Here is a 27,442-nt window from a genome sequence, read left to right on the forward strand (position 1 = left end):
CTCGTTGCCGCAACGATCGTCGAATCTTGTCGATCGAATCGAGTTATCAGTTACGAAACTATCAACGTTCTTCTTATTCAGAATTAGCACCATTTTAAATGTTTAGATCCGATACGAACGAGTGTACCTTCGCGGAGGAACATAGAATTTTAGCGCGATGTTCAAGCCTGAAATCAGTTGTACGTCGAAAGTTTTTCGAATCGATCGATAGACGATAATTGACCTGCTCGTCGAGTCTAGGTTAAATAACTAACTAATTAAGAAAGAAACGTAACCGCCGATCGATAGTTAATTTACACGTATATAACGTTCGAAAAAAGGTTTCACAGTTGTTTCGAGATGGAATATCGCGTGGTGCGTGCACGGGTGTTTAGACGAGCGGAACAAAGCCACGAATACTAGGATCCGAGGACGCATAAGGGGACGAAACATTCGTCGAATTTGATAATTACCGATTCGAGGCCCGCGTCGAGGCCAGCGGCTATACCACCGTTGGGAAGTTCCTGGATGCCAGCGGTGGTGCCGGCGGTGGTCGTCGTCGTAGTGGTGGTCGTGGTGGTGCCCTGAGAGCCTTGCTGCAGCTGTAGCGTGGTCTCTTTCGAAGAAGCCCCGGAATAATGGGCGGCGGTCGACGTCGCGGCGCCATTGTGCGGCTTGGTGGCATCCAACAGCACCTTCAGCGACGCTATCGCGTGCAGTTGCGTCGCTTTCTCGTCCACTTTGCCTGAACAGCACCAGAGATGCAGGTTAATGAGGAAAAGACCGCGAACGCGACACTCTAACGACTTTCTTCTACTTTAATCGACTTTCGACGGTCACAGGCGCCGATGTTCCAACGATTCATTTAATCCGTCTAATCCGTTCACGTTCGTTAACGGCCGAAAGATTACCTTCTATCGGTCCGATCATCGTGCGATTTCGTTTGCAAACATTTTCTACGATATTTTACGGGAGTCGAATATTTCGTTAACGAACTTACGAACGTTTAAACGGTCGCTACGTTATCGCTAAACTAAACGATCGGCAACCGTAACAATTATCTCTCTACGTCTAGCAAAAACGTAACTGGCAAGCAAGCGAAAAAAACGTTTCGATCGCCTCGATAAATTTCCAACGTCCAAGGCTCGAAGGATCTCATCCTATTATCGAGCGTGAAAGACCTTGTAAATTTTTTGCAAGCCTCGCAAATGCGCAAGACCACGAGAGATATACGTATAGCCGTTCCATTTAAGCGTGCAGTTTAAAGTTGGCTAAAGCTGGAACTACGAAATAATTATGAGCAAGAGTCATTCAAGCGTTTCTCGTGCGCTCTCGCCGCTACGTTCTACTTCGCGCGACTACATCGAACAACCTCGCCTTGCCTCGTCTTACGTAATAGATACCATTTTTCCTGTTCACTTTTCTCACCCTACCAATCTTCGCCCCTTCGTTACGAACAAAACGTGCAGAACGTTTATCGTCTTCCTGGACGTTTATTCGGCGAAGAACGGCTTCGTTGAAAAAAAAACGCTCGACGCGTTACGAACGTAACGAGCTTAACGCGCCTGATCGTCGACCAATTGGATTATCAGAGTCGAATGCCGTTCTATGCGAGTGGATCGCTCGGCAAATCGTGTTTAAAAAAATTACACCGTATACATTAATGCTCGAACAATATCCGATTACCGGTTGTCGAGAGTCTTTTACGCGGCAACGGCGCATGGATTTTAAAAGATTAACGCTTTCGACGCTTTCGACGCTTTCGAAACGTTCAAGTATTTCGATGCTTTCGAAAATCTGCCAACTTTTCAGCATCATCCCGCGAAGCATTCCGCGTATCGACGCGCCGCGTTGGAAACGTTCGTCGAGGCTCTCGAGATTCTCCCAAATTCTCTCGACGTTTTCGAATCTTTCAACTTTTCCAACGCCTTCGCGAGACTTCGGAAACCCTCGGATCTTTCGAAACGTTCAAAGCGTTCGTTGCAAATTCGACTTCGAATAAAGCAGGTCGGAATTATTTGAAGCAGAAGATGCTCGTCGCGTCTACTCGCTCGTTTCATTTCTTAACGAGGCGTAGAATTTTAAGAAGCGTCGCTATTTCACGCGATGATAAGTCCACTGGTAATACCTTCCACCTTTCCACCGCGAGAACTAATTTCTCCATCATGATTTTCTTTCCTCTTCCGGAGATGGCCTTAATTAATAGCGGATAGAAGGAAGCGAATCCGGCCAGTGAATCAACCGAGACTTCCGTTTCGTTATCGTTAGCCACCGTAATTTTCCAGAAAATCTGTGTACCGTCTAAAACCTCTCTTACCTTTCCGCAACCGGTCTCCTTCGTTCTCCTATTCTTGTCGCTCTCGACGACGCAACATTTGCATCTGTTCGAGATACGCGAACAAACTCGATGCTTCTCATTGTTCTCATTTTCGACCTCTTATTACTACGGGGATGCTCGCGACGTTATTTCGGTCTAGAAAGAAATTCAATTCCCTCGTTACACGATTCGTTTCGATCCAATAAACTTCGGACGAGAATCGTCTTTCGAAATATCTCCGTTTCGATTTAATCGAAACGAGACTTTATTCTCTAACTTACTTTATCGCGTTATTTTCTACGTATCGTCTGTTTTCGAATTTCGAGGACAACGTTCCCTGTTATCATTTTCTTGTCTATTAATTTTGCCGCCGCGTAAGGAAATCCTCGGAGCGAAGCTTCCCGTTTCCCAACATGCACACGCGAACTTTCCGAAAAATCATGTATTTCCTAAGACTTCGAAAGACGCTTGTCGGTGGATTTCGAGCGGCGATGAAAGTGGCAAATGCGACCTTCTAACCACCATAGTTGCGTCTCGCGCTTCGTAACTCTACTTTCAAGAGACTCACAGAACCACGGAACAGCTGTAAGACACTCGAAATTCGTTCGTTACCGCAACTCGTTGCAACTTCCACCGATCCTGCGCTTGTTCGTGCGATACTAGGTCAAAGAGGAAACTCGAGGTGGGTCGGAAAAGAATGGTGCAAGAAGAACACTGAAAGTCCGGGACACGATATGAAAGTATCTGTCTAGCCGGAGGCTACCTCATTTGCTATTTATCTCGTTTCTCTTCCTTTCTCTCTTCCTCTCTTTCCTCCTTTCCTTTTTTTTTTATATGTACACGCGTCGAATAGGAATACCGACACTCCGAGTTTCTTTTTTTAACGTACATCATTAGCCCTGTTTATCGATTGACCCGCCCATGACACGTTACTAAAAAAACTTTTTATTTAACGCGTACTTTTAAACGTCTCGATATCTCGTTGCTCGATAAATAATGTTCTCGATAACGATGCCGGACAACGGATTCTTTTCGCTATAACGAAACGATAATTAACGTTATTGCGTTAACGAAATTTCGTTCGATCGCGACGGAAAAGTTAAGATACGCGTAAAAACATTCGCTTGCCGATACAACGAATCGCCAACTTACGATATTACGCGATATAAAGCGAAACTGTAGAAAACGAAACGAAATATTGCCGTGAATTCCGAGGATTTCCGTGAATATAGGTTGAAAAACGAGACTCGCGCGAGTGGATCGGTCGAAACGAAAGAAGAAAACATAATTTGACGATTAGCTTGGACCAATAGCGAGCTGGCAACGGTAGCACTAGGTCAAAGAGAAAGAGTCCACCGGTGAGTGGGCTTCGGCAAGAAAAAAAAAAAAAAAAAAAAGGAGAGAAAAGAAGAAAGAGAAAGGCGAACAGCCGAGGGCGAGAAGTCGGATCGCGATGAAAGTATCGACCCTTTAAGCTGCCTCGAGCTAGATGGAAAGTCATAAGGGAGAAACGTGCAAAAAGGAAGGGGCTCAAAGAGAGAAACAGAAGGAGAGTCGTAGAGGGACCAGCGTGTTTTAAGCTGTTAAGCTTCGGTAATTCTTATTCTTTGCATTTTAGTACCCTTTTCTGTTGCGCAGTTTCTCGCCTATTGGGAAAAATAGGTGAAAGAGATTGCAGCGAAACGTGGAAACAATATAGCGGGAAAAGAAGAACACGACCTCAATTAACACATTGAAATGTACAAGTACCGTCGCATTGTAATTTAATGATTCGATAAATCAGTGTTTCTCGCGACCGTGCACCGTGAAGAAATTCCTAAAAACAACCCGATCATTTTCATTTTGCAACGATTAACATTTAATAGCAGCGTTAATTATTCGTTTAAGAATATATTCTCCTATTTGTTATTACTCCGTAACGTTGTAACGATTAGAATCGTTGATAAACGGTGTTCGTTTATCAACGAAACATTTTGAACCGCTTCTTTTTCGATTCGTTGTACAAACGGAAAGATGGAGAACAGTAGGATAATCGTGTTCCGAGTTGAAAGATGGAAATTTCGCAGCTGGTTATAACGGAGAAAGGAAAGGAAAGAGGCCGATCCGAGCGGATCAAGTAGAATGAGTCCATGCTGTTCAGCCGAAGTGGCTGTCACCTATTAACCTACAAAACGCGATCAGCCCTACGTTTGCTCAGCGGACATGCTCCGGTTTCGCGAACAATTAAATCCTGTTACTTTATATGGAAGAAAAATCGAACGAAAAGAAAATATTTTTCTATCCGTGAAATCGGTGAAACAGCTATACTACGATAATAAATATACGCGGTTAAAGAGTATCGAGCGGCACGATCGTTAAAAACCAAGATATAGATCGACTTGACCTTCGCGCGACAATAAAAACTGTCTCGTTAACCCTTTAGTCGTGAGAGACGTTTATAAAAGGTGTTCTTCGTAACGAAAATTCGAAATTCGAGAGTGCACGATACGAGAAGTTCGTCGGAATAAAGGAAAAATTCCATTCTGTTCGTTTCGATTTTTCTATTCACCGCCAAGAAAATTGAATACGAAAGTCGAGAAGAAAATGGAGTTGCGCCGAGTAATTGGGTGTAGGTCTTTAGCAAGGCGACATCTTTAAAGAAAGATGTCGAAGAAAGTTTCCTCTCTTCCAGTAGAGTGCAAGTAGAGTGGCTGCTGAATCAAGGAACATTTAATTCCTTAAAGGACCGACCACGCGAGATCCGATCGCACGAGGGTCGGTTTACTGTCCCTGCTACTATGTATATTTCAATAGCTTCGTCTTAGCTAATCTCCCTTCAAACCTCTCATGGCTATGAACTCGTATATGGGTCGTCGCTAAACGTTCGCCGAGGACCAATCTTTCGTGTACGAGTTGTCTCAAAAGCGGAGTAAAACATCTGACCGATACGTTCGAGCTAAATACTTTCGCTTTTCTAACGCGCTATTAATTATCATCGTAGTTACAGCGATTTAGATATCTTTCGATACCAGGAAAAAATCCTTGTTACATGCTCCGTGTAAACGTTGAAAGAACAACGATATCTAATTTTACGTTGAATTTCTGAAGCTTCGAGATATCGTAAACACGAAATTATCAGTGTTACGTAACAGAAGCGTTCCGTTAAACGAGCTACACTGTTTGACGAATAGAGCGTATTAAACGAATGGAGGGTTAGGCTCGAAAAATCGCGCAACACCGATGTTAAACCGGAGCAAAGGGACGAAGATGAAAAGAGGGCTGGGTACGCGATCGATATCGTTTACTCGAACCCTTTTCGACGCTATCGGATTCCCGCGAGGGTCTTGCGTGTAAACGATTAGACGCGAGTGCCAGCTAATTCTGAGGAAAAACCCGACGTGATTGATGATTCGCACTTGCCACGCTTCGTCGGTCGAAGGTCATCGAATTCGCCGTCAATTTTTTCTTCGTTTTTCCGATCTATTAACGCGTATGTTACAATCGATCAAAGTAATCGTTTTTACGTCGAACCTAGACGTAATTTCTGAATAGCAACGTTGCTAATTTAGCGAAACAACACAATATCGAGAAGCGTCAGTGTTACGGTGAACGCGATGCACCAGTTCGCTAAAATGTTTAATAACTTACGGAGAATAGTGGACGATCGATCAGCATCGTGGTGGAAGGCCAATCGAATTCCCTCGGTGACGTTTCTATATAGAATCGAAAGCAGTGATTTTATCGAAAATCTTCGTACACTCTCCTCCCCTTTCAACTCCTGCCACTTTTTACCTATACCGCACCGTTCCAATTCGTCCCGTGAGTTATACTCGTGATTGCTCGATTCCGTTGGGGATGATATTAACAAATTGGGCCGCGTTCCTTTAATTCCTAGTCTTTGCACACAAACAAGGGTCTCCGGTGGTTAACGTGCTTGTACATACCGTTACTTAATTCTCGTCGACTAGTTTCCCTTCTTCGTTCTATTTACAGAAGAACGCTGAAAGTTTGTCCTAAATGTCAGCCTTCGTTCTGACTTTTCATCCCCTTCTCCCTCTCACACTCTCTCTCTCTCTTTAAAAAGGGAAACTCGGAACGATAGGTCGCTCGTCAAACTTTCGATACTTTGTACACTAATGGATTCGACGTTACGTCGTTTAACTCTCGGATGACAGACGTCGATTATTTCCAGATATTTCTCGAGAATCTTAATATCTTCGCAAAATTCGTTCCTTTTCGAATACTAAACGATCGAAATCTCGAGCAGCGCCAACTACGCATAGAGTTTGAAAGCGTTTCGATGGTAAAGAGGATGGATAGATCCTTTTAACCGGAGAATCAATTAAAAAAGCTGGAAGAAGGGTACCTACTTCGAACTGGGTTTACTCAGTGTCCAATATCTCTGTTGACATTTCCAGAGTGTTTTCTAAGGAAATACCCTTAAGTATTCCTAAGGAAATACTTACAAGTTTTTAGCGTACACTCGAGAATCTTAACCGGTAAGATTAGCATTAATTGCAAAGCTATCACAGTATCGCGATTAACGAATATACATCGATCAAAATCACCGGAGAATTTATTATTAATTACCTTACTCGCTATTCGATCTGCATCTTAAAGCCTCGAACTATGTCGAACGCGATATCATTTTGATTTCGCATATTCGATTTATTCGAAAGAGCATTGATCCGTGCAATTGGGAAAACTAATCGTAAAAACTCCGAAATGCTACCGGACGAAGCCTCGACCGACGCTATTAACCAGCAGCGAGTCCAAGAGTATTTCGTCGAGCGGCAGAGGACACGGATCAGCACATATGCGAAATGTTGCATGAGAAATAGCCATTCACGTTGAATATTATCCGAAGCATCGTCGCAAGGTGATGTCTCGATGACGTTAAAGGCGCGGAGTTAAAGGAAGGGAAAAGGAAGGAAGGCGAGCCCCGAGCGTGGATTCGCTCGGTTACGATCGATACCCGCCGCTTTCTAGGTCAGGGTCCCGATACACGTTCGCCATTCGCCACCGTTCGTCGTGGATGTATGCTTCAAAACGCGTCCCGCAAAATTCATTCGAAACCATCCCGGCGAGCCTCTTCTCCGATGAAACGAACAGTCGAAGCTTTTCCGTTTTTTCCTTTTCTCTTTCGTTAGCTCGCCGAACGACAGAGAAAAATCGAGAGAAATACAGAAAGGAAAGGGGAAAGGAGAGGAAAAAACGAGAAAGAGGACGAACAAGAGAAATAGGCGGCTGTTTCTTTCGCGGCCGCGTGACGATGAAAAAAAAAAGAAAAAAAAAAAAAAATAAAGAAGGAAAGAACTTTCTCGTTTCCAGATGAAACGACTCGTTGTCGCACACAAACAGCGCCAGTACACACGCTTAAGAAACACGTTTGTGTCGAGAGGATATCGAACGGAAATCGCGTATTGAACCGATTCCCACGCAATCGAGATTAATGACGTTCTTTCGCGGGCACGTTCTCGTTGACCGAGAGAGGGAGAAAGAAAGGAAGAGGGAATAAGAGGAAGAAGATATATAACCACGATCGATCGAAGGATTTAAAACGGGAATCTGGATGATGTTGTCGCGGTGAATTATTGCTTAAATTATGTATATTCGGGGGATGAATGTAACGGTTGTAACAACGGATATCTCGATTGTTCGGATTCGTCGGAGGAAATGTACAAGGAATTTGCGTTCGAATCGTTCGGACCGAATATTTTCGAGAGTAAGCTCATCCGATAATGTTGGTATCGCGACGACTTTTAAGCGCTTAATAAATTCGTGTAAGAAGAAGGTTAATTACGATGAAATAACTTGATATCCAAGTATCCGCGCGAAACAGTTGTCTAATTGATGATCGGCCTTTTCTTTCCATTCTCGCGCGTGACCTGACCCATTTATATAACCGACCTCCGGTACACGTACGTGCACAGGCCGAAAATCAATTTCAACGTCGAGATTACCGGGTTACCTTCTGGATTAAGATTCCTATCGATCACGCCAGCCGCGATCCGCTCGTGTTTCGTTCCCAGGTTTAACAAACGCTCTCTCCTGAGCGGACAGTCGTACAAATTTCGTCGGCCGTGAAACGGTCGAAAACTCACGCGATCCTCTCTTACCGTAACGACTAATGATACCCCAAGGGCAAACTACGCGCGGGAACATATCGAAATCGTTCGCTCGCAGATTCGTTCCTCTACCTTTGCCTTTCGGGAGACGGACTTCCACAGGGCGAAGGTAAGGGGAACAACGCAGCCTAGACCGATCTAAGGGAAACGTAGACTAGGATAGTCTAATCCGAGGGAGACTTTCATCTGATCTAAGCTTCGGAAGAGGGAATTTTAGTGGACTTTTAGGTAATTTTAACCTAGATCCGAAGAACAGAAGTGGAAGACTTCGGATTCTCGAGTATCGTTCTCGTAAATTCTGTTTGCTGGTAAAAGATAAGTTAGCGCCATTATTGGAACGACAGGAGGAAGGTTATCGTTTATCGAGTCCGATCTTTCGTTATTACGCGTCCGCTGGCAAACAGCAACGTTGCAGAGGTCGCGCAGCCATGTAGACAAAAATAATATCCTGGATTGGATTCTTTCAATGCGATCAACACACACGGACAATCTATGTATGAATACATAAAGAACGGAGGCGTCGGTAAAAACGAACGCGCTACGTATGTATTTACAATTTATTCACCAGTCACTGTCGAATCGTATCGCTGGCTGCTTAATCTGTTGACCCCATCGCTAGTCGATACACTAAGCGCGTTTATGTACGTATACATATACCGCAGTTGCGCTGATACCTCAAGGACATGCTTTCTTCGGTCGCTAATGAGGTTACAGATAGCCAAGAACCTTTATTTTGTTTAGTCCTGTGGCCTTTGTTCCGTTTTCGGGCATGAAACTTTGCGTTTTCAACTTGTTCTTCTTCTTCTATGTATGTACGTGTACAGATTTTCTCCATAAAAATATTTGATTCGTTAACTTACACGTTATCGGTATTTATCGGTAATACGCGAAACGTTGAACGGCGCGATTCCAAAGTGAAAGTTATCGGTAACCGCGAGAATAGGAGTCCGACTAAGGCTCGAGTTGTTCTACTGATTTCTAATTTCTACCGGAGGCCTGCTCAACCCCGCGCTTTTCGTGCAGTAATTTAATCGTGCAGGATAATTGCTCGCTTCGGGTATCCAAATTATGTCTATCGGACGAATGACCGCGTTGCGAGAAAACCCTTCGGCGAAAGGAGAACATCCTCTCGTATGTACGCGCAACCTATCGCGTACCGACAAACGTATATCTGTTTCCCTTAGTCAACAGAAATTCTACGGAGAGAGATGTCCTTTTATAACCCGTCGTCGTTCGTGTCTGATCCAAGTTCGGGTTCTTAGAACTCGAGCGTTAGGTCTATCTTTTCTATAATTATCCACATGCATTTTTATCTCCTTATCGTAAATTATCGTGTTTTAAAAGGTTAGTAAGAACTGCTATTCGAGAACTCCGCTGGAGATTTTCAAGCTTTCGCGCGGCCAAGTATCTAGCTCGTTACCCAGAAAACGCTGCGCCGGTCGAGCAGGCCCGTTCTACTACGTCCTACGTGCATCGAACGTTAAACCGTACGCGAGCTTCCAGGCACAACGTGCACGACATTGAACTTCTACCTTGTAATCGTCTACTACTTCCTATGTTTAATTACTTGGTACGACGCAACGATACACAGTCACCGGTCATGCAACCTAACCTTACCAGCACGATTAAACGAATAACGCGACTGTTACTACTCTTTACTACTCGAATCTATTTACATCGAGCAATTTTTCGTTAAGCTTCGATCGCTGTTTCGCATCTTCGGTTCTTTCGAATACTCCATATTCAAAGAATTATGGAAGTATCGAATCGGAAAACAGTTTACCTACGTATACAAACTATTCGAATAAGTTTCGATCGGAATTTTGAATTAACTGTATTCGTCTATACACTTGCTAGTTAGTTAATCGATGTTTGGTCAGGCAATTGTTCTGTTCTAAACTACTTTTTGATTCGTACAAAAGGTTATCTCGGTTCTCGTGGAAGGAAATTCCTTTTTTTTCCGAAGCACGTTCCGCGATCGAAGGGAACGTTTTCCGATACGTTTCACTGGGTTAGGAGCTTCGAGTTTCACCTGTCTGTCGATAGAGCCCCCGGAGCTCTTGATAAGTGTTCGCGCGACTCTACATTTAAAAGCACTTTTGTCCGACAGAGTATCCGAGAAGTTTCGTGATTCGTCGCAGAAAGGGTTACTTTTACCCGCGGTATCGCGGGTATAGGCAAATTCGATATGTTCAAACGACAGACAGGTGTATCGAAGATCGCGAACGCGTTGTCAATTATTACAGAACATTCGATATTTTAAGTCGGTCGATTCGTAAGAAAACAACTAAATAATGTCTTAAGATACAATCCGAGAGCGTATCGTCGGTTAAACCTGTGAAAAACCGAAGCGATCGTGCTCTCGAACGACTAGATCGGATACCTCGATCGATGAAAAACAATACTTAAATAGAACATTTCTATACGTAATACAACGTCTCATAAATAGTACAACATTGGTTGGAGGGAAATTTGAATCGATAACTGGTTTTATCGTATAGTCCCGTAAAGAGTAGCACGCAACCGAGCCAAAACTGATAATTCGAGAAGACGTCCAGAGAATTTCGTTCGTTCGGAAGCTATACGTAGTTGGTTCGGTCGGTGAAAACAGTCGCGTTCTAATCTCGACCGGTTTCGCTTTCGTTAAAACGAACTTTAATCGCTTTAATTACTTAATTGTCGGTACATTGTCGTTACTTACGAGACGAGGTTAACGTTTAAAAGGAAAGAAAAGGAAAGAAAAGGAAAGAAAACTAAATAAAATAAAAACATTTATTACTAGACTTAGCAACTAAGAGCGTGCTGATCAGCGCTAAAGGCAAAGCAGCAAGCGAGAGTGATAGAGTGTGGAGTTGGTATACCGGCGCGGGACTGACCGTCGTGGAGCGGATCGAGCGTGAGCATCATAAGCTGTAGCAGGCCGTGCCTGAACTTGGCGTGGCTCTCCCTGGAATGAGACGAGGGGCCACCACCGTGGGCTCCCTGTTCGCAGCCCTGTCCGGCCGTGCCACCGGCACCGCTGCTGCTGCCACCTCTGTTGCTGCACCCGGCCTCTCCGCCCGCCGGTATGCCGCTGCTTCCGCATGCACCCGACACGCCACCCACGCTCGTCTCGCTACTGTTCGTCGCGTTCGGATGCTGCTGGAACACACACGTCATTTCGTCTCTCAGTATACAAATCGACATTCCACCAATGCCTATACCTACGCTGTCAAATCTTTCCCTATTATCCCTTTACGCCTATTACCGAATACGTGTTTCGATCGAAACGACGTTGCTGAACTTCTCGAGTTCACGCTGAAACTCCTCGAACGGCATCGAATCGGCAAAACGATGCTTAGATAAGCGAAATTTAGATACAGCGAAACAAAGTTGCTTGATCGTTTATATCGTTACAACGGTATGATAAAATATGCTATGATCGAATAAATGGCAAGGAAGATGATTCGTCTCGTTTGTTTGTCGAGGTTACGCCCACGCGTAATTTCCAACCTTTTAGGTCGCTTCCGGATAATCGAGCGACAACTTTCATACAATTCTGGACAGATACGTTATACGGTGGTTATTCTTTTGTTCGTTCGATGCAGACGAATCGATCGAATAATCGTACACAGATTTTAAACGTTAAACTTTCCGAGAAGCATCGCATACGTAACGCTGTCTGCACAGTAAATATTCCGACGAGTATGTACCGAAATGGAGAGAAATTCTATCGAACGAACCGCAAATATGGTCCTTAGTGATTCGGAGTAGAAAGTTTTCGAGTATACTTTGCGAGAATCTCGAAAATTGCGAAAATTGCGAAAACAAGAAAGATAAGGACGATAGCAGAAGGCTAAAATTAAGCGAAATATTGTAGGAAAGAAAGGAGCCAGACTGGATTTCTTTGTCGCGTGGTCTAATAAAACGCGTTGTTCGCGAGAAGTAGTATATTTTGCTGGCTTGGTCGGTGCTAAATAAACCGGGAGTAGCAACGAGCGCGACTCGTTGACGCGGTAAAAGGTAATTTCGGCTGGAAGAAAAATACCCGGGAGACTAGCTGGTCGTTGAAAAGCCGAGCTCGTATGAATGCGAAATTCGCCGAATTTTTCCACGAATTTTCCCGAAGAATTTTCTCGAAGGTGTTCACCGACACGACTTCATTTTTTTTTTGTTGCTCATCGATTTTTTCATCGTTTTAAAATTGCCATTTTCGATCGTAGCAAATAATGATTGAAAGACGGTAACGTTTATCGTCTTACACGGTAATACGGTGATAATTATTACGGCAACCCTTGGCCAACTTTTCCTTCGTTGTACCGGAGATCATGAAACACCTTATATAATCGAAAGAACGATACCGAAGGAAGTTTGTTGAATCAACAACATCTTAGACGCAACGAAACTCTTAATAAATCAACAAAAGTTTTGGTCGAGTCGAGGGCACTTTTCGGTAAAAGTGGGTCTCGGCAAGGAGCGTAAAGTACGCCTTCGGTTCAAACGAAACCTCTTTTTTTTCCCCTTTGCCGTTATTCCTTCGTCTTTCGTTTTCTTTCGACCCGTACCAAACTTACTCTATTTACGAGTCATCGTTTTCTCGAATATTACTTTTTACAAATTTGGAAGAATAATCGCACGCTAAAACCTAATATGCCGCTCCTATAAAAAAAGAACCCTATCCATTTCTCACGCTATTAGAAGCACAGTGCCGTTAGGCGGCTTTCTTTCATCTCGATTTAGCCTTAGGCTATTGCCTGGAAAAAGAATCCGAGTGTCTCGGATCAAAGGCGCGACCTTACGAGGGTGTCTTAGGCCGCATCGCTGTAAAGCGGTAAATGGCCAGAGTTAATTAGGATTACGCCTACAATTACTACACTGGCGAAAATACTGGCTTGGAAAAGAACTTGATAAGTGGGTCGATCAAGTACTAAAGCCTGCATCGAGAGAGTATACCGAAGCTATTATAGTATTATATATCGGATCGAGGGGAAATGACCAGCGGTAGAATCATGATAGACGATATTATAGTTCATCTGTCAGCCATTCGAGTATATCAACTACTTATAGAAATTACTTTGTCACGGCGTTATAGCGAATCGAGTCATTGTATATGATTATACGTATATTCATATAAGTATATGCATATATTATGATCGAAACGGTTTTTCTCTACCTTGATTTTCTCGTCCGTCTATATTTTACGCGAACTCGCTATAGCTTTCGAAAGAGAAGGTTTCTTGGTGGATTCGTTCCAACGGAGACGTCCTTCGATTTCCGCTGACTGTTCCTGTGAGACGGTATTTGCTCCGACCGTTGAAAATTCGACGAGTTCGAGCAGGAGCAGGTTAAAGGATCTCGAGTGGAACAGTGGGTCGAGTGGTGGAAACGGGTGGGGTCTATAGCAGCTTCCGAGGATCGTCGGCAAAAATTGGCAAAAGTTTCTAGGTTCGCTGTAACCCGCTCAGACGTGCATATTTCCGTGTCTGCGGAATACCGAATCCACCAGGAAACGTTACCATCCGTCCAGATAAAGCTGCGTTAGCTAAGAGGATTTAAGAAGCCAACATCCGTACAGGTTTCGTAGACTCGAAACGATGCGACGTTAAATATTTATCAACCGTGGAGTTCGAAAGAAATACGAGAAACCCTTTGTTATACATATACCACTCGTACGCGTACAAGTCGTTGAAAATCGATTATTAATTTCAAAGTGTGTACCGATTACGATGGAAAATAAATTTGCTCCAAAAGCTTTCGAGAGAACAATGAATTAGTTATTCGTTAAATTTGAATAATCCCTTTACGACTACGATCAAACGAACCCCGTAGAACAGGGATTAAGCCGTATTAGTATTTTTCACGAGACTAGCTACTAAGAATAAAAGCAAAATTTACCGCAAAAATAGTCAACGACCTTAGCCCTTATCGTTTTATTCGATCGAATTTGTTAGATCGATCGCAGAATCTTACGGGATCGGATTTCAACCTGGAAAATCCCTGACAAATTTCGATTTCGAGTACGTTCTAAGTACGAATCAAAGTCCAATAAACAGAGCGGAATAATATTCGACAGGCATATCGTGACGAGTTGCATTTGTTCGGATAAGAAAATCAAGCCACCCTGTAAAGCGGACATCGTATCACGGAAATGGGTGTGGTCATTTATTTCGTCGATCTCTTTTTCAACTGGAATAGACAGGATTAAAAGGGTGAATCGTGGTTAGTCTTAATCGCAAATGGACAATAAGGATAACAAAGAGGAAGCACTGGTTGGAATGGCTGACATAGGGTACACGTTAAAGGGTTGCGTGTTAAGCGAAGCGCACGAGAGGTAAGCAGCTTACTTGAACAGCTGACAAATTTATACGAGTTGGCTCAATTGTTGCTCCCTGCACTTCCTTCGCTCTCCCACCCTCTATATATTTCGCTTTCTCGAGCGAGAATAATTTAATTATCGTTCGAAATTCGTGAACGAACAGAAGGCTTTCTCGTAGCTGCAAGAAAATTGAAGTTTATTACCGTATCCGATATCTATAACCAACAAATTTTCAAACGGTTTAATCAACCTAGGGTATCGAGTCGATTCGACGGCGGTTCGACGGTGTATCGAACTTCGATATTAACGAAGGTTTTACAAATTTCCAAAAAGTTTGATAGTTCGATTAAGTGGAATAATTTGATAGGTCAGACTTTTAACGAACCTGTACTTATCGAATGAGTTGCATATCTAAACGCCATAAATATTCCTTTCCATTTAGCGGCAGAATAGTCGATCAACCGAATTCTAGTGCAACGAATAGAAAATTGTTTGCCGAATTGAACGCGGAGTTTAGTTTCGAATCAACTTCGACGTTTCCCAAGCCAGCAGGTGCACCAACCAATCGAATAACCGAATCGAGAGCCAGGCTCCAGAAACAATTCGAAACTTTCTAATCGGATCGCGTCGTTCGTGAAATTATTAATACCTACGGTAGTAAAATAACGATCGTAAACCAGCGGTGTTTACGTCGTAGCTAACGTTACTCTACCAATGGCGAAGTTAGGTTATTACCGAATCGACGTATGCTTTAAAGTCAAAGTTCCATCGCGTTGTTCGAGGAATTCATTTTTCTCTTGGCCGAAAATAAGCGTGTAAAAGTAAAGCGAAAAGTTTGATTTCGAAATGGCTAAAATTTACCTGCTTCACCGGGTTAACCTTAAACCGTTCTTGCGAGGAAGCGAATGTAACTATCGGGGATATTCGTCTGGTGGCGAGTGCAGGAAGTATGGCTACAATGTGTTTTAAAGTTTAACCCACATATTCCGGTGTAAAACGTCAGTCGGTCGGTTTTACGACGTTTCCAAGCGTGTTCGTGCTACCGGCACATATCCGCGTTCACGTGTCCTGCAAACGTCAGGTAACAGAAGCCCTGACCTTACCCTAGATTTGCGGACGAAAAAAAAAGGAAACTGCAAGCTCGTGCGCGGCGAAAGAAAAGAATAACGAAGAAGGGTGGTCGACAAATGAGTCAGGACCAGCTTCAGCGAGGTCTCTGCACAATTAACACCGTACGTGTGTGCCAGCACTAGATCGTGTGCCAAAGATTCCACGCGTGGAGACGAGAGGTTGAACGCGTTGAAATTTTCTTCCGTTCATAGAGGATGGAATTTTGCGTGGAAACAAAATCGATCGATTACGAGACTCGTGGTTAACTTTTTAACGCGTGTCCCTTTCAGACTAGCGTGCTTCCGGGACACTTATCGCTGTGTAGTGAAATAAGGAAAACGAGAAACGTGGAAAAACTCTGGTGCTGGAAAAAAGCACCTAACGACCCGTTGTCGGTAAGAGCATTACAGTTAATTATACTCGAAGTCGACCATTCATTAAACGAAAAGAAAAGGCACCACCAGACAGAGAGAGAGAGATAAAGAGCGTGCACGGTGCCAAGTGATAGAAATATGATCTCCTGGTGGTGATGGCATAATTTTGGCCCGCTATTCATCGCGGTCCTATTTAATAAAAATTCCTTACCGGGGCACTGTTCCAATTACACCGGATCCTAGATTCTTTCCGGGAACCACGATCGATTTCGCGCCACGGTTTATTTATGCGTTCGTGTTCGCTTTCAGAAGCGCGTATTAAATTGTTATTTCTCTTGCAATAGATAATATCCAGTTAGAGTCGAAGGGCACGAAAAGCAGTCCTGCAACGGTTCGACTCGAACGGCGAAGAGTAAGAAAGATAGCGAGAATGGAGGGAGCAGAAATTGTTTCGACTAGACGGAAGATACATCGGTAGTATGTACTACGAGAAGACGAGAAGAAAGTGGCGTTGCATCGTCGCTCTGCGATAAACGTACCAATGCGTGACAATGGAAGAATGTTAGCGGATCCAACGCGTAAAGCGTCCATTCTCGTCCAGCAGAGCCACACACGGTACGCGTACCTACATCATCTTTTTTTTTCCGCTTTTCGCGTATAACCTGGTAACAGCGGAGTCGCATTGGACGAAAGCGTAGGCGTTTATCGTTGCTGGCAATATTTCAAGAGTGCACAGCTAGGCAAGCGCAGCGAGTAGGCCAAGTGAGCCGACATCCATTCGAACTCGCTTCTTCGTCTCGCATTCGAACAATGCCGAGCCGGCACTCGATTGTCACCGACATCTTTTGCTGCAACTCGCCAAGGACGACGTTACTTCGAACAAAACCAACTTTCCAGGCGTATGCCTCGTCGAACATTGGACAAAAACAATTTGCATCGGTCTACTTGCGAATTTTCACAATTCGCGAACGTAGCGAGAGGAACAGAAATATAATATATCAGCAGTTTTGCAGAATTTCTACTTTTCTTCTTCTATACCGGTTAATCGCTCGTTAAATTCGTTACTATGTCATTTCTTCGTATAGACGCTTCACGCTGTTTAAATTTCCAAAGGCGGCAGAAACGGAATTTTTCATTGAAACTTTACTCGGAATTTCGATTCCGTTATAATACGTGTAAGAAAATTCAAAGACGCGGACAGTTGAACGTGCACGAGAACAAAAGAAAATACACAGCATTGTAACGGAGTTGACGCTTTTTAATTATAAGCTAGTTAATCGTTGAAATTTCGAACGGGACGATCAAGAAGCCGGCGCGTAGCCAACTCGAAAACCGAATAAGCTCGAGAAATAAAAGAGTTCGGAAGCGTGGTGGTGACAGATGTCGATGTATGACGGAACCCGAGTACATTCTCATCTCTCTCTCTCTCTCTCTCTCTCTATGATCCTTTGTTTCGAACTTTGGATTGACGTAATTGGAAAAACGTTTAAAATATTGCACCGTTGCGTTGCGTTACGCTGGTAGTACGTGGGTCGAACAATCAAAAGTACGCTACATTCGACGTAAACTTGAACGGAAAATCGAACGTAACGACGATAAGTGTAAAAAATAAGGGAAAAAAAGAAGAACGAAAGGCGTGACCAAAGGACGCGAGTGAATCGGGAGATCGGTAATGGTATGAATGGAATGAGCGGCTAATATTAAAGCGTCGAATACACGGTGCGCGCATTAAAGTAGGTTCGCATGCATTCGGTTCGAGAATCAGTAAATAAATGATCGAATCGTATACTACCGGCTTCTATTCGCAGCTACCGTGTTCCTGTATGTACGACTCTCCTTTTCACCTATCCTCTATTTCAAAATAGAAAAATAATCGAATGTCCGACAGATAAAGTATAATAGTAAAATATTTGTATTCTTAAAAGAGAATTTCTATCTCGAGTGTTTTAAGCCGAGTATCGCGTAACTCGTACGACTGTGCGACCACGGTTTTTATCAACCAGTTCCAAGAGAATAAGGAACAACGAGCGTAAAGTGGAACGACATCGACTGGATAATTGAAACTTTTATCACTCGCGTTCGACGATATTGTTGCTCGTAACGTAACATTTGCCAGTATCGTTTGTCGTGCATATGCTTCACGAAGCAATGTAAATACCATAATATAACGTACGTCCAGATACAAGCGAAGATATGCCGGTATATCGCGAAGGATAATTTTTTTTTACTTTTAGAACCTCGAACAAATTATCCTGGCATCGTACGACGTATGTAGGTAGGTAAAGGGTGAAAGTAAATGTTAGGATAAGAGCGAGAAAAGGAATGAAAAGGATTAGCGTAACGATGGGCTCTCGTTTCGAGAGAACGTGGAAAAATCGTGGGAACATTTCGAAAGGAAATTACTTCGATTACGAGGATTTCCCTCTCAGAGGCAGGATGTCTCGACGAGCCAGGATAATGGAGTTTATCAGGACCGACCAAGCTGCAAAGTGTTATTTAGATTCGACAGAAATGCTCCGGAGTAACTTTACGTCGACTGCGACTACTTTGATTCGAGAAATCTCTGTCTCCCTTACGATCTTGAAATCGGTCATCGAAACCGATAGGGGTGCAATTACACAACTTTTACTCCCGACCTACTTCGATCGCTCGCCCCCTAACTTTTCTCGTATAGAATAACCTACAAAGGACAACACAGTCTCGTTCGAATTCTCGTAAATCTTGTCCCCTTCTTCTCGTAGGAATCGCGATCCAATTCGGTATCTCGATATCGATTTAGTTGCTCCAACTAGGTTCGTCGAAAAATAATCGATTCTCTGTTTGGAAAAACGCGATTCCGTATCTATTAGGAATTTTCTTGGTACACGTTGGAATTACGACGGGATCGTTGTCGAACGGAATTGCATGGTCACTTGCAACTTGTCGCATCATTTCTTTCACTTTCCACGATGCGAAAGAATTCTGCGCGTACTCGTATGTATGCACGAATCTATTATACGCGGAAACGGGGTTGAGGGCGCGAATAACCGATTCTTTTCCATCGCAGCCACCACTTCTCGTGCGCGAAACGACTTGGTTGCATCCTGAGCGATGGAAGCTCGACGAGGGAGAAGGAAAAATGAGAAAGGCACGCGAGAGCTGCAGTGGTTAAAATTAAGAAGGCGACGATGAGGTTGAACCAGCAATCGATAGAGGTGAAGATAGTTTTTGTTTCGTGACCTTAACGCGATTTTCCTCGATTCTAACTAATTCGATAGAAAGGTGGCTAATTTATTTTCTTTCGCTTCGCGTATCGCGATAAGGGATGTTGCAAAAGGATTACGCTAATGTTCGATCAAATGGAATCGGTAACGTTGTTATCCGATTAATATGTTTGCACTAGTCGCGCATCCCTCGAGCGAAAGCCTTCCAGGGAAATGTAACGAGGGTTACGCGTCTCCTGAAACTTTCCCCTTGGTTTGTGCTGCGACGAAGAAACACATCGATCAAAGGCACATCGGCTGCTATAATATATCAGACACAGAATCATGCAAGTCGATTTCTTGGTTGCTAAAGTTATGGAAAATAAAATGATCGTTCTCGAATAAACGGTTCTCGTTTCGGAAACATCGTCGTTTTATCGAACATAAGCTTAGCAGCCAAAAGAGAGAAGGATATGGTAGAAAGCGATCGAGTTTATGTTCGTTGCGGCGAACAAAATTTTCCGAAAAATCACCCGACGAATCTCGAAAGATCTCGAACGATAATTTATAACTCGAAGTGAATAAATGCGATGATAAAAAACTGGATAAAGTGAAAAGTTCGTTTCTACCATTCTTCTCGGTGGACGACGATGAAACGCGACAGAAAGAAGAAAGAGTTAGAGACATGCGACTCACCAATGCCTGGGCGGCGCTCTGGTGCTGCAAGCAAGAAACACCCAGTTACAATCACAGTAACGACAATCAAGTAATCGCAATTTAGCAATGACGATCGGTGATTTCGCTAATCGGCATACAGTGACACGCGACAATGCAGTGCTCGCGAAAGCGTTCACATCGACATGTGCACAAAGATCAGACGCTAGGAAAAGCAGGGTACGTAGCATCGTCGGATTGTCGCGACTCGATTAACCCTTCGACGACGGCTCGTTCGAATCAACGACAATTTTCATTTCGTTTTACTTCCTATTCCTTCGTTTTTAAAATTTCATTTTATTCCAATTCTATATTCTTCGTACAGATATTATCTTTGCCACGACTCGTCATTCGCTTAGCTCCGTCGTTCGAGGGTTAACGAACAACGAAAGAAAGAAGCGACATCGTTCGAACTTTTACTTTTAATCGAACAATTAACCGCGATCTTCGATTTGTTCGATGGAATTGCAATTTTTTTTTAATACCTCGTGAAGCTTGCAAGGGAAAAAGCAGGAAAGCCGTTGTAAGATAACAACACGGATACTCTTTGGTTTTGTGATTACGAGACATTACGGATGTTACGTTTTAGGATTTAGAATAGAAAGTCTAACGCGAATCGACGAGCGAAAAAATACCACCAAACAGCATTTACGAAGATATAATGGAAATAATTGTATAAATGGTTCGTCAAACTTTTTTAATTATGCTTATGCCTAAATATCGTCGAAGTAATTATACAATGTTCGCGTAAACGATATTACGATTAACGTACAAACTCCAACGTGACGCGCGATAGTTACACGTTATCGAATCGTGTCGGATTCGAGAATTTCGTTTGAAATTCGATATGCAACGATCTATAGATTTATGCATCGGTAACCCTCTCCAATTTTCAAGAATCGTAAGCCGTACAAACCGTTCTTTCTTCTCTTCTCGTATTTTTTTTTCCAGCATGCCGTTCCTTCTGCTCGATCTTTTAAAAACGACCGAACACGCCGCAAGGATTCGCGACGCGAATTCGAGTACCGTCACAATGCATCGATCGATCCGTTCGAAACGCACCCTTAGCCATAGAACAGCGCCGAAAATGCATTCGTTTTTCTGAAAAGCGTAGAAATGTCATTGGTCAAGGTAACGAGAGACAAATTTTCAAGAGAGAATCGATAACTCGACAAAAGAATCTCGACCAGGCGTTATCGTTAACGGACGAAAATACTTTTGAAACACCGTGGCCTGGAATTGAAAGAATTTTTCTTCCGTGCATTTTCCTACGATCTAACGAAATAAACATACCAAGCAATGGAAACGATGTGTTCTTTTCTTTTGTTGAAAAAATTTTATTCGAGGCACATCGAACAACGGCGGTGAAACAATCGTCGAAGAAAGATCGCTTCGCGAATTAACGGCGGTTAATTAAAGATCGTAGAAAGGAACAACTTCCTTAAGAAAACTAATGAAAAGTCATTGTTGGAGCAGCGAGTATCCTTAACTGGAGTATAACTAAACGAAGCTAATTATTATTTCTAACTGTGTATACGAGAAATTTTAATCCGACCACGTCTCCCCTCCGCTACCGACAATGATTAACCGTACAATTAGTCATCTAACGAATAAGCGACGAACAAATAAAAAGTTTTCAAGCAATCGTTCGGTGAAAACGAAAAATCTAACATCCGAAACGTTTGATCAACGATGTCCATTTTAGTCGATAATGTATCATCGGCATCTCGTTTTTTCTCTTGTCCTGTTTACACGGGACTGTCGAAAGCTGGGTTCGTTCGGTCAATCGGGTTTTGTAGGCAGATTGCTGATAACTCGAGCGTGCATTTGATCAGCGTACATACATATTATATAACGCAAAGAGGAAAGAGAAAGAATGAACGAGAGGGTAGGAGAGCGTGCACGATCCCCGGACGGCGTTGGTTGTATATCGTCGTGGCGAGGTTAAGCGTTGGAAGGGCCTCTGTCGAATCGATTCGACGATGGGTAGAGGGCCTTTGCACACTGCAATGCCGTAACTTGCCCCGAGGAGAAAGATTTCATGAGCTGGAAGCAGCAAAAGATGGAAAAGATGATGACGATGATGAGAGGAGGCACGAGAGTACAACCACCGTTCCGTTTCTCTTTTACCTCTCTCTCTCTCTCTCTCTCTCTCTCTCTACCTCTCTTTCTCGCTCACGCTCTCTGCGACTTATTGGATCCTCCTTCATCCGTGAAAATCTTTTAGTAGGGAAAAAAAGAAGGTGAATTACAAACTACTCGCGAAAATACCTTTTCTCTCGGCAACTCGCGTTATTAATTAAACCTTTTATCTTTCGATCGCTTCCTATAGCCGTGATTCTTTCATTAATATTATTAAACCGGTGATAAATAAACATTCGATTCGAATCCTTTTTATGTAAAAATGATGTGTAAGAACAATAAATTTGGATGAAGATAAGTTAGCAATGTATACAGATACCGAATGAACCTCGAAGATAGAAGACTATACGTTTAGATTTTCACTAAACAAACCCATTTATAAATATTGAAATTATTAACGATTAAATGGGAAATGCATGACATGTATTACGAAAACGCCAATATTATCGTTACTATCGAAGAAAATACCGAACGTGGCCGATACGCTAAACAACTAAATAAATAAATAAAAAAAGTAGCTAACTGCTACTTAAATAATTCCCTCAGTCGTTCCATTTAGGGCTAGTGTACATTGAATTGGAATTAGTGGAACTTATGTTGGAAGTGATCGTTATAAATAAACGTATAAATAAACGGATAAACAGTCGTTACGAATACGATGAAATTAAGATCGACGGCTCTATCCGCGTACAATTGTGCAATCATTAGCGCGCAAGCCCTTCCGTTTTCAGCAATCGCGAATCAGTGTCAATAAGAGAATTATATCTCGTAACCTCGATGCCGTGCCCGATTGACAACGGTATTTCAACGTTCCACTGTACTAACTCGCGATATTCGCGCGTTGCATCCTATCGATGTACCTACAAATTTTTCGTTTATAAATCGCGAAAGGAAAGTTCTTCGGAACCGTGAAAAATGAAGAAAATAAAAAAAGAATCACGACGTCGAAGGATAATCGAATGTATTGGCAATTTCGAAAATTTTCTACCGTTCGAACTCCGTCTGCGTCGATATAACGAAGATTTACTGTAGCATGTCGCAGGAATGGGTAATTCAATGACCCCAAAACAGCCTGTTTATCACTTCGGGCAATCGATTGCCAAGGGCAATTGAATCGCGCCTCTTAGGGCAATAGCCACTAGCGAGAGAACGTTCGAACAAGAGGATACGCTGCTTTTAGCAACAGATGTAACATGAAATGGTTGGTAAAGAAAATTGAAGAGTGGTATTTACCGTGGAAAGAAGTACCGTTTGTCACCGTGAGTATTTGCTGTGCAACCGTAACTCGTGAACAATAACGAAAAACAACGCGAGCCAAGCGTTTACTACGGTTCCGTCTCGCGACTACGTGTTTTATCAGACACGATGTTGATAACGCAATTAACGCTGCTACGGTCCCCGAACGATTCATCTTTCTGAAAGCGTCGAGAGAAATATGTACGTTTCTCCGTTGTAAACGGGACGATCGATCGAAATTACATTAGAAATTTCATCGTAATTTTATCGTTCGTTTCGCGAATTGATCCGAAAATCGGTTCGCGAATCGGTTCGGTTATCGAATGGTCGATCGTGCAAAGCAGAAACGAAGAAGCGGAAAACAGCAGTGGCCTATTTCGTTCGGTTTGCTTTGGTATCGTAAGCCTAGCGAAGTGTTCGAGACACGCTCTTTCTCCCTCCGCTCCGTAGCTATCTTCCGCGTCCATAGACAATCGGGTCGCGAAAAAGTGGTACAAAGATTCGGGCACGGTCAGATTAACGCCTTTGTCCCAATTCTCAGACGTATCGAGGAACGCACTCGATACGATCTTTCCACGTCGCCAGCAGATATTTATCCTTCTCATCGGGACCGTTCTAACGTCTCTCCCGATTATATCGTACGACTACGATATACTCGAATCGATCGATGGAATTTTAACTTGCAACGTTCCCAACTCCCTGGACGCTTACTCGGCTTATTTCTACGTTTATCGTTCTATTCTCGAAAGAATTTTAAGCCGGCAGCCAGAATATTTCCGTTGTATCGATTAACGCGGTTTCTTCCGGTTACAAATTGGATTAATTCGTTATTCGCTATACCTAACAGAGGTTCTACCTCCTTCCTTTTCCTCGTGTCGCTTCCACCAAGTGGCTCTTCCGGGCTCGTGATTGCGGTGAAGCGTGTCCTCTCGATAACCAATTTCCTCTCGCGATCGGTTTACTTCTGGCTCTGTTCCCTTGCCTCTTCGATCGCCTCGATTTTCGAAACGAGCTGCGTAATCGATCGTCGTAACGACTCTCCGATAAATCAAAATTCTCTTCTTGGCGAGTCGCGAATCAATCGTTCGTGGATAATTCGATTCGAACGTTTGATTTATTCGCATTTACGTTTCACCGATTGAGTCATAAATTCCCATCCATCGGTTAACTCTTGCTATTTCTCTCGTTTTTCCTTTTTTTTTCTCTCTTACGGTAGCACGACTAATCGATCGTACAAAGTTTTGAAAGGACGTCGAAAATGGCGAACCGTTCGTAAAATTTTCACCGAAAGCAACTAATTATCATGAAACTGTAATTATATCGAGTAATAAATTCCCATCTCTCGGTTCACCGCGCGTATTTTTTCCACTAATGCGACTAATCGAGTTAGCGAACTTTCAAACGACGGCGATGGAGAACGAAAATCCTTTACAAAAGTTTCACCGAAAACAACTAATTTACGAGGCTACTGTATTTATTATGTTCTGCAAAGCTTCGTTGTTAAGAAGACGTCGAATATCGGACAAATTTCTATAGGATTCGAACGAAAACTGAAACCCGTCAAAATGCTAGATTTCGAAGGTACGTTTCAAAAGTAGGTAAATCCATATTTTATTAGCTAATGCGATGAGATATTTGCCTAATTGGTAATAATTCCCCGATAGAATTTCAAGAATTTTCGAGGGAAAAACTGCTTTTGCTGGTTTTCGCTTCAACCTGTAGTCAGATTCTCCGATTTCGAGTGAAATACCCGATAAATGTACTAATTAAGCTCGTTGGTTGGGTGGAAGACGAGTAATCGAATCATCTTGCGTGCGCCACTATTTTTCGCTCGGATATATTCATCGAGATCAACATTGCGCAAACGAGCGGATACGGAAAGCGCGAACATTTTTCACGATTCTTTCAGACTGTTGTCGCATTCGAGACAACGATGAAATCGTGCCGTCCGCGAATGTCATTTTATCGAGATAAATATACGGAAGACGAGCATCGTCGGTACGTAGAAAATATAGATCGTTGCATATCGTTCGCTTAATTATTTGTCCATCGTAGGAAAATCTAGCTTCGAATATTAGTCGAACGAAAGGAGAACGAAAGGTGGACGGCGATGATCGGTGTAGCAAGGTGGTCAATGTCGTGACCTCGATTGAGGCTCGATAAAAAAGGGGTAGAAAAAATGTAAGCGGGAGACAAGAAGAAGTGGGATCGATAAAAAAAAGCGAACGTGGCAATGTCCGTCAACGAGACGAAACAGCAGACTGGTCGGCCACGAGTAGCCGCGCGAGTAGGCATAGTCACGCGACGCGACGCGACGCGACGCGTCTAAGGACGAGCAGGGAATAAGTAACGCGATTCCAACTGTCATCAGGTACGTACGCGGGACGATCGATTTCGCGAGAGCAGAAAAAATGGAAGAAGAATTCGGTCCCGAGTTCGGTTCCCAGATAACGTTACGTACCGAGGGCATCAGCTGATCGGTGGACCTAACTCGGGTCACCTTATTCCTGTAGAATACCCTTTTGACCAGTTTCTCCATCGGTTGGTTCCATTTCATGAAGCTGACGTACGCCAAGTAGAATCCGAAGAGGACCAACGCCTCGTACCAGTGAATATAATTATCACGGAAGAAAAAGATCAGGGTGAGCAGGCTGGCGCTGTAAAAGGTGCAGTCGCGAAACAGGGGCCACCATGTGAGGGATAGCACCGTACGAGAAAATATTGCGCACATGCCGATCACGAAGAGAATATTGAATACGGCCGAACCGACGATGGTGCCGATACCGACATCGTCGAACGACACGAACACGCCGATTATCGATGTGAACAGTTCCGGCGCCGAACCGCCGGCCGCCATGAAGGTAGCACCTGCCACGTCGTCGGCGATTTCGAGTTTCTCGATGATCACGTCCAACGACGGCACAAAGAACTCGTCGCATACGATCGCTAGAGCGATGAACATGTACACAACACCGATTACGTGAAGTATCACGGCACCGCGACGTCGTTGATGGACGGTGAAGAGGTCTTCGGGAAAGAGGGGCGCCTTTTCCTCGGTCATGTTACCGCCGACCATCTGATGATGGTGATGATGAAGGGTACTGTTATAACCGTCGTCCGCAGCCTCGTTGTAGATGTTGTTGTTGTTGCCATTAGATAGGACGGTACTGTTCGGGTGCACGTACAAGGGCGTCGTTGTCGTGCTGCTACTAGTCTGAAGAATGATGGGATTGTTCGGCGCTGGCCTGTGTCCGTGAACTGGCAAAGGACCGATAACCAGGGCCAGTAAGGCCGACACCGTTATCCCGAGGACCGATCGGCGCCTCCTCCTCCAACGCGTACGTCGTTCGTCGCCTGTCACGATCATCGTCGTCGGTGGTGTTGCTGGTGCTGGTATCTCGCACCCTCGAGGACGTTCGCCGTCGTTAGCGAGTCCTCCGTCCTCCTCTTCCTTCTTCTCCTTCGTCTTCTTCTTCTCCGTCCACCTCCTCCTCCTCTTCCTCCTCCACCACTTCTCTTCTGGCCGCCGCCGCCGCCGCCTCCACCGCCACCACCACCACCACCACCACCACCGCCTCCTCCACCGCCTTCTTCTGCGTGTCGTATCGTGTCGCGGCGCGGAGGGTGTACGCCAGCAGAGGTACCCTACTAAGGCTGGGTCATGTTGAAACACCGAGGAGCTGCTCTCGCATGCTCCTCCACCTTCGATGGCTCCCTCGGACCAGAATGGACCTACCTTTTCCTTTTTCTTTCTTCTCGCCTGCTTCTCTTATTATTTCCACACCCTTTTCCTCGCTATTATTTATCTTCTTCGTTTACTCTTTCTTTTACCTCGGCGCAGTCTCCGTTGCTTTTTTACCTCCTCGTCGAAAACAATGACACTCGTATCGTTCGCTGTCACACGATTTTGAAAAAACGCTTACGTATCACGTAACTCTACTCGCTATGGATAACCAACTACAACTAACGTCGAGAACGAACGGTCG

At 43.8% G+C, this 27,442-nt stretch overlaps 1 protein-coding gene across 1 annotated transcript in view; it reads right to left on the bottom strand.

Annotated features, from left to right (window-relative positions):
• The window catches only part of Nckx30C (solute carrier family 24 member Nckx30C), a 44,992-nt gene extending 18,034 nt beyond the window's left edge, over positions 1 to 26,958 (bottom strand). The window contains exons 1-4 of the mRNA XM_076535481.1: positions 25,918 to 26,958; positions 20,061 to 20,084; positions 11,265 to 11,544; positions 453 to 724 (exon numbers count right to left, since the gene is read on the bottom strand). Coding sequence (XP_076391596.1) covers positions 453 to 724; positions 11,265 to 11,544; positions 20,061 to 20,084; positions 25,918 to 26,823 — 1,482 coding nt within the window. The 5' untranslated portion in view covers positions 26,824 to 26,958. The remainder of the gene's footprint in view (positions 1 to 452; positions 725 to 11,264; positions 11,545 to 20,060; positions 20,085 to 25,917) is intronic.
• Between the last annotated feature and the right edge of the window lie 484 nt (positions 26,959 to 27,442).

Source organism: Megachile rotundata, chromosome 9 (assembly GCF_050947335.1).
Source record: "Megachile rotundata isolate GNS110a chromosome 9, iyMegRotu1, whole genome shotgun sequence".
Taxonomy (NCBI): Eukaryota; Metazoa; Arthropoda; class Insecta; order Hymenoptera; family Megachilidae; genus Megachile; species Megachile rotundata.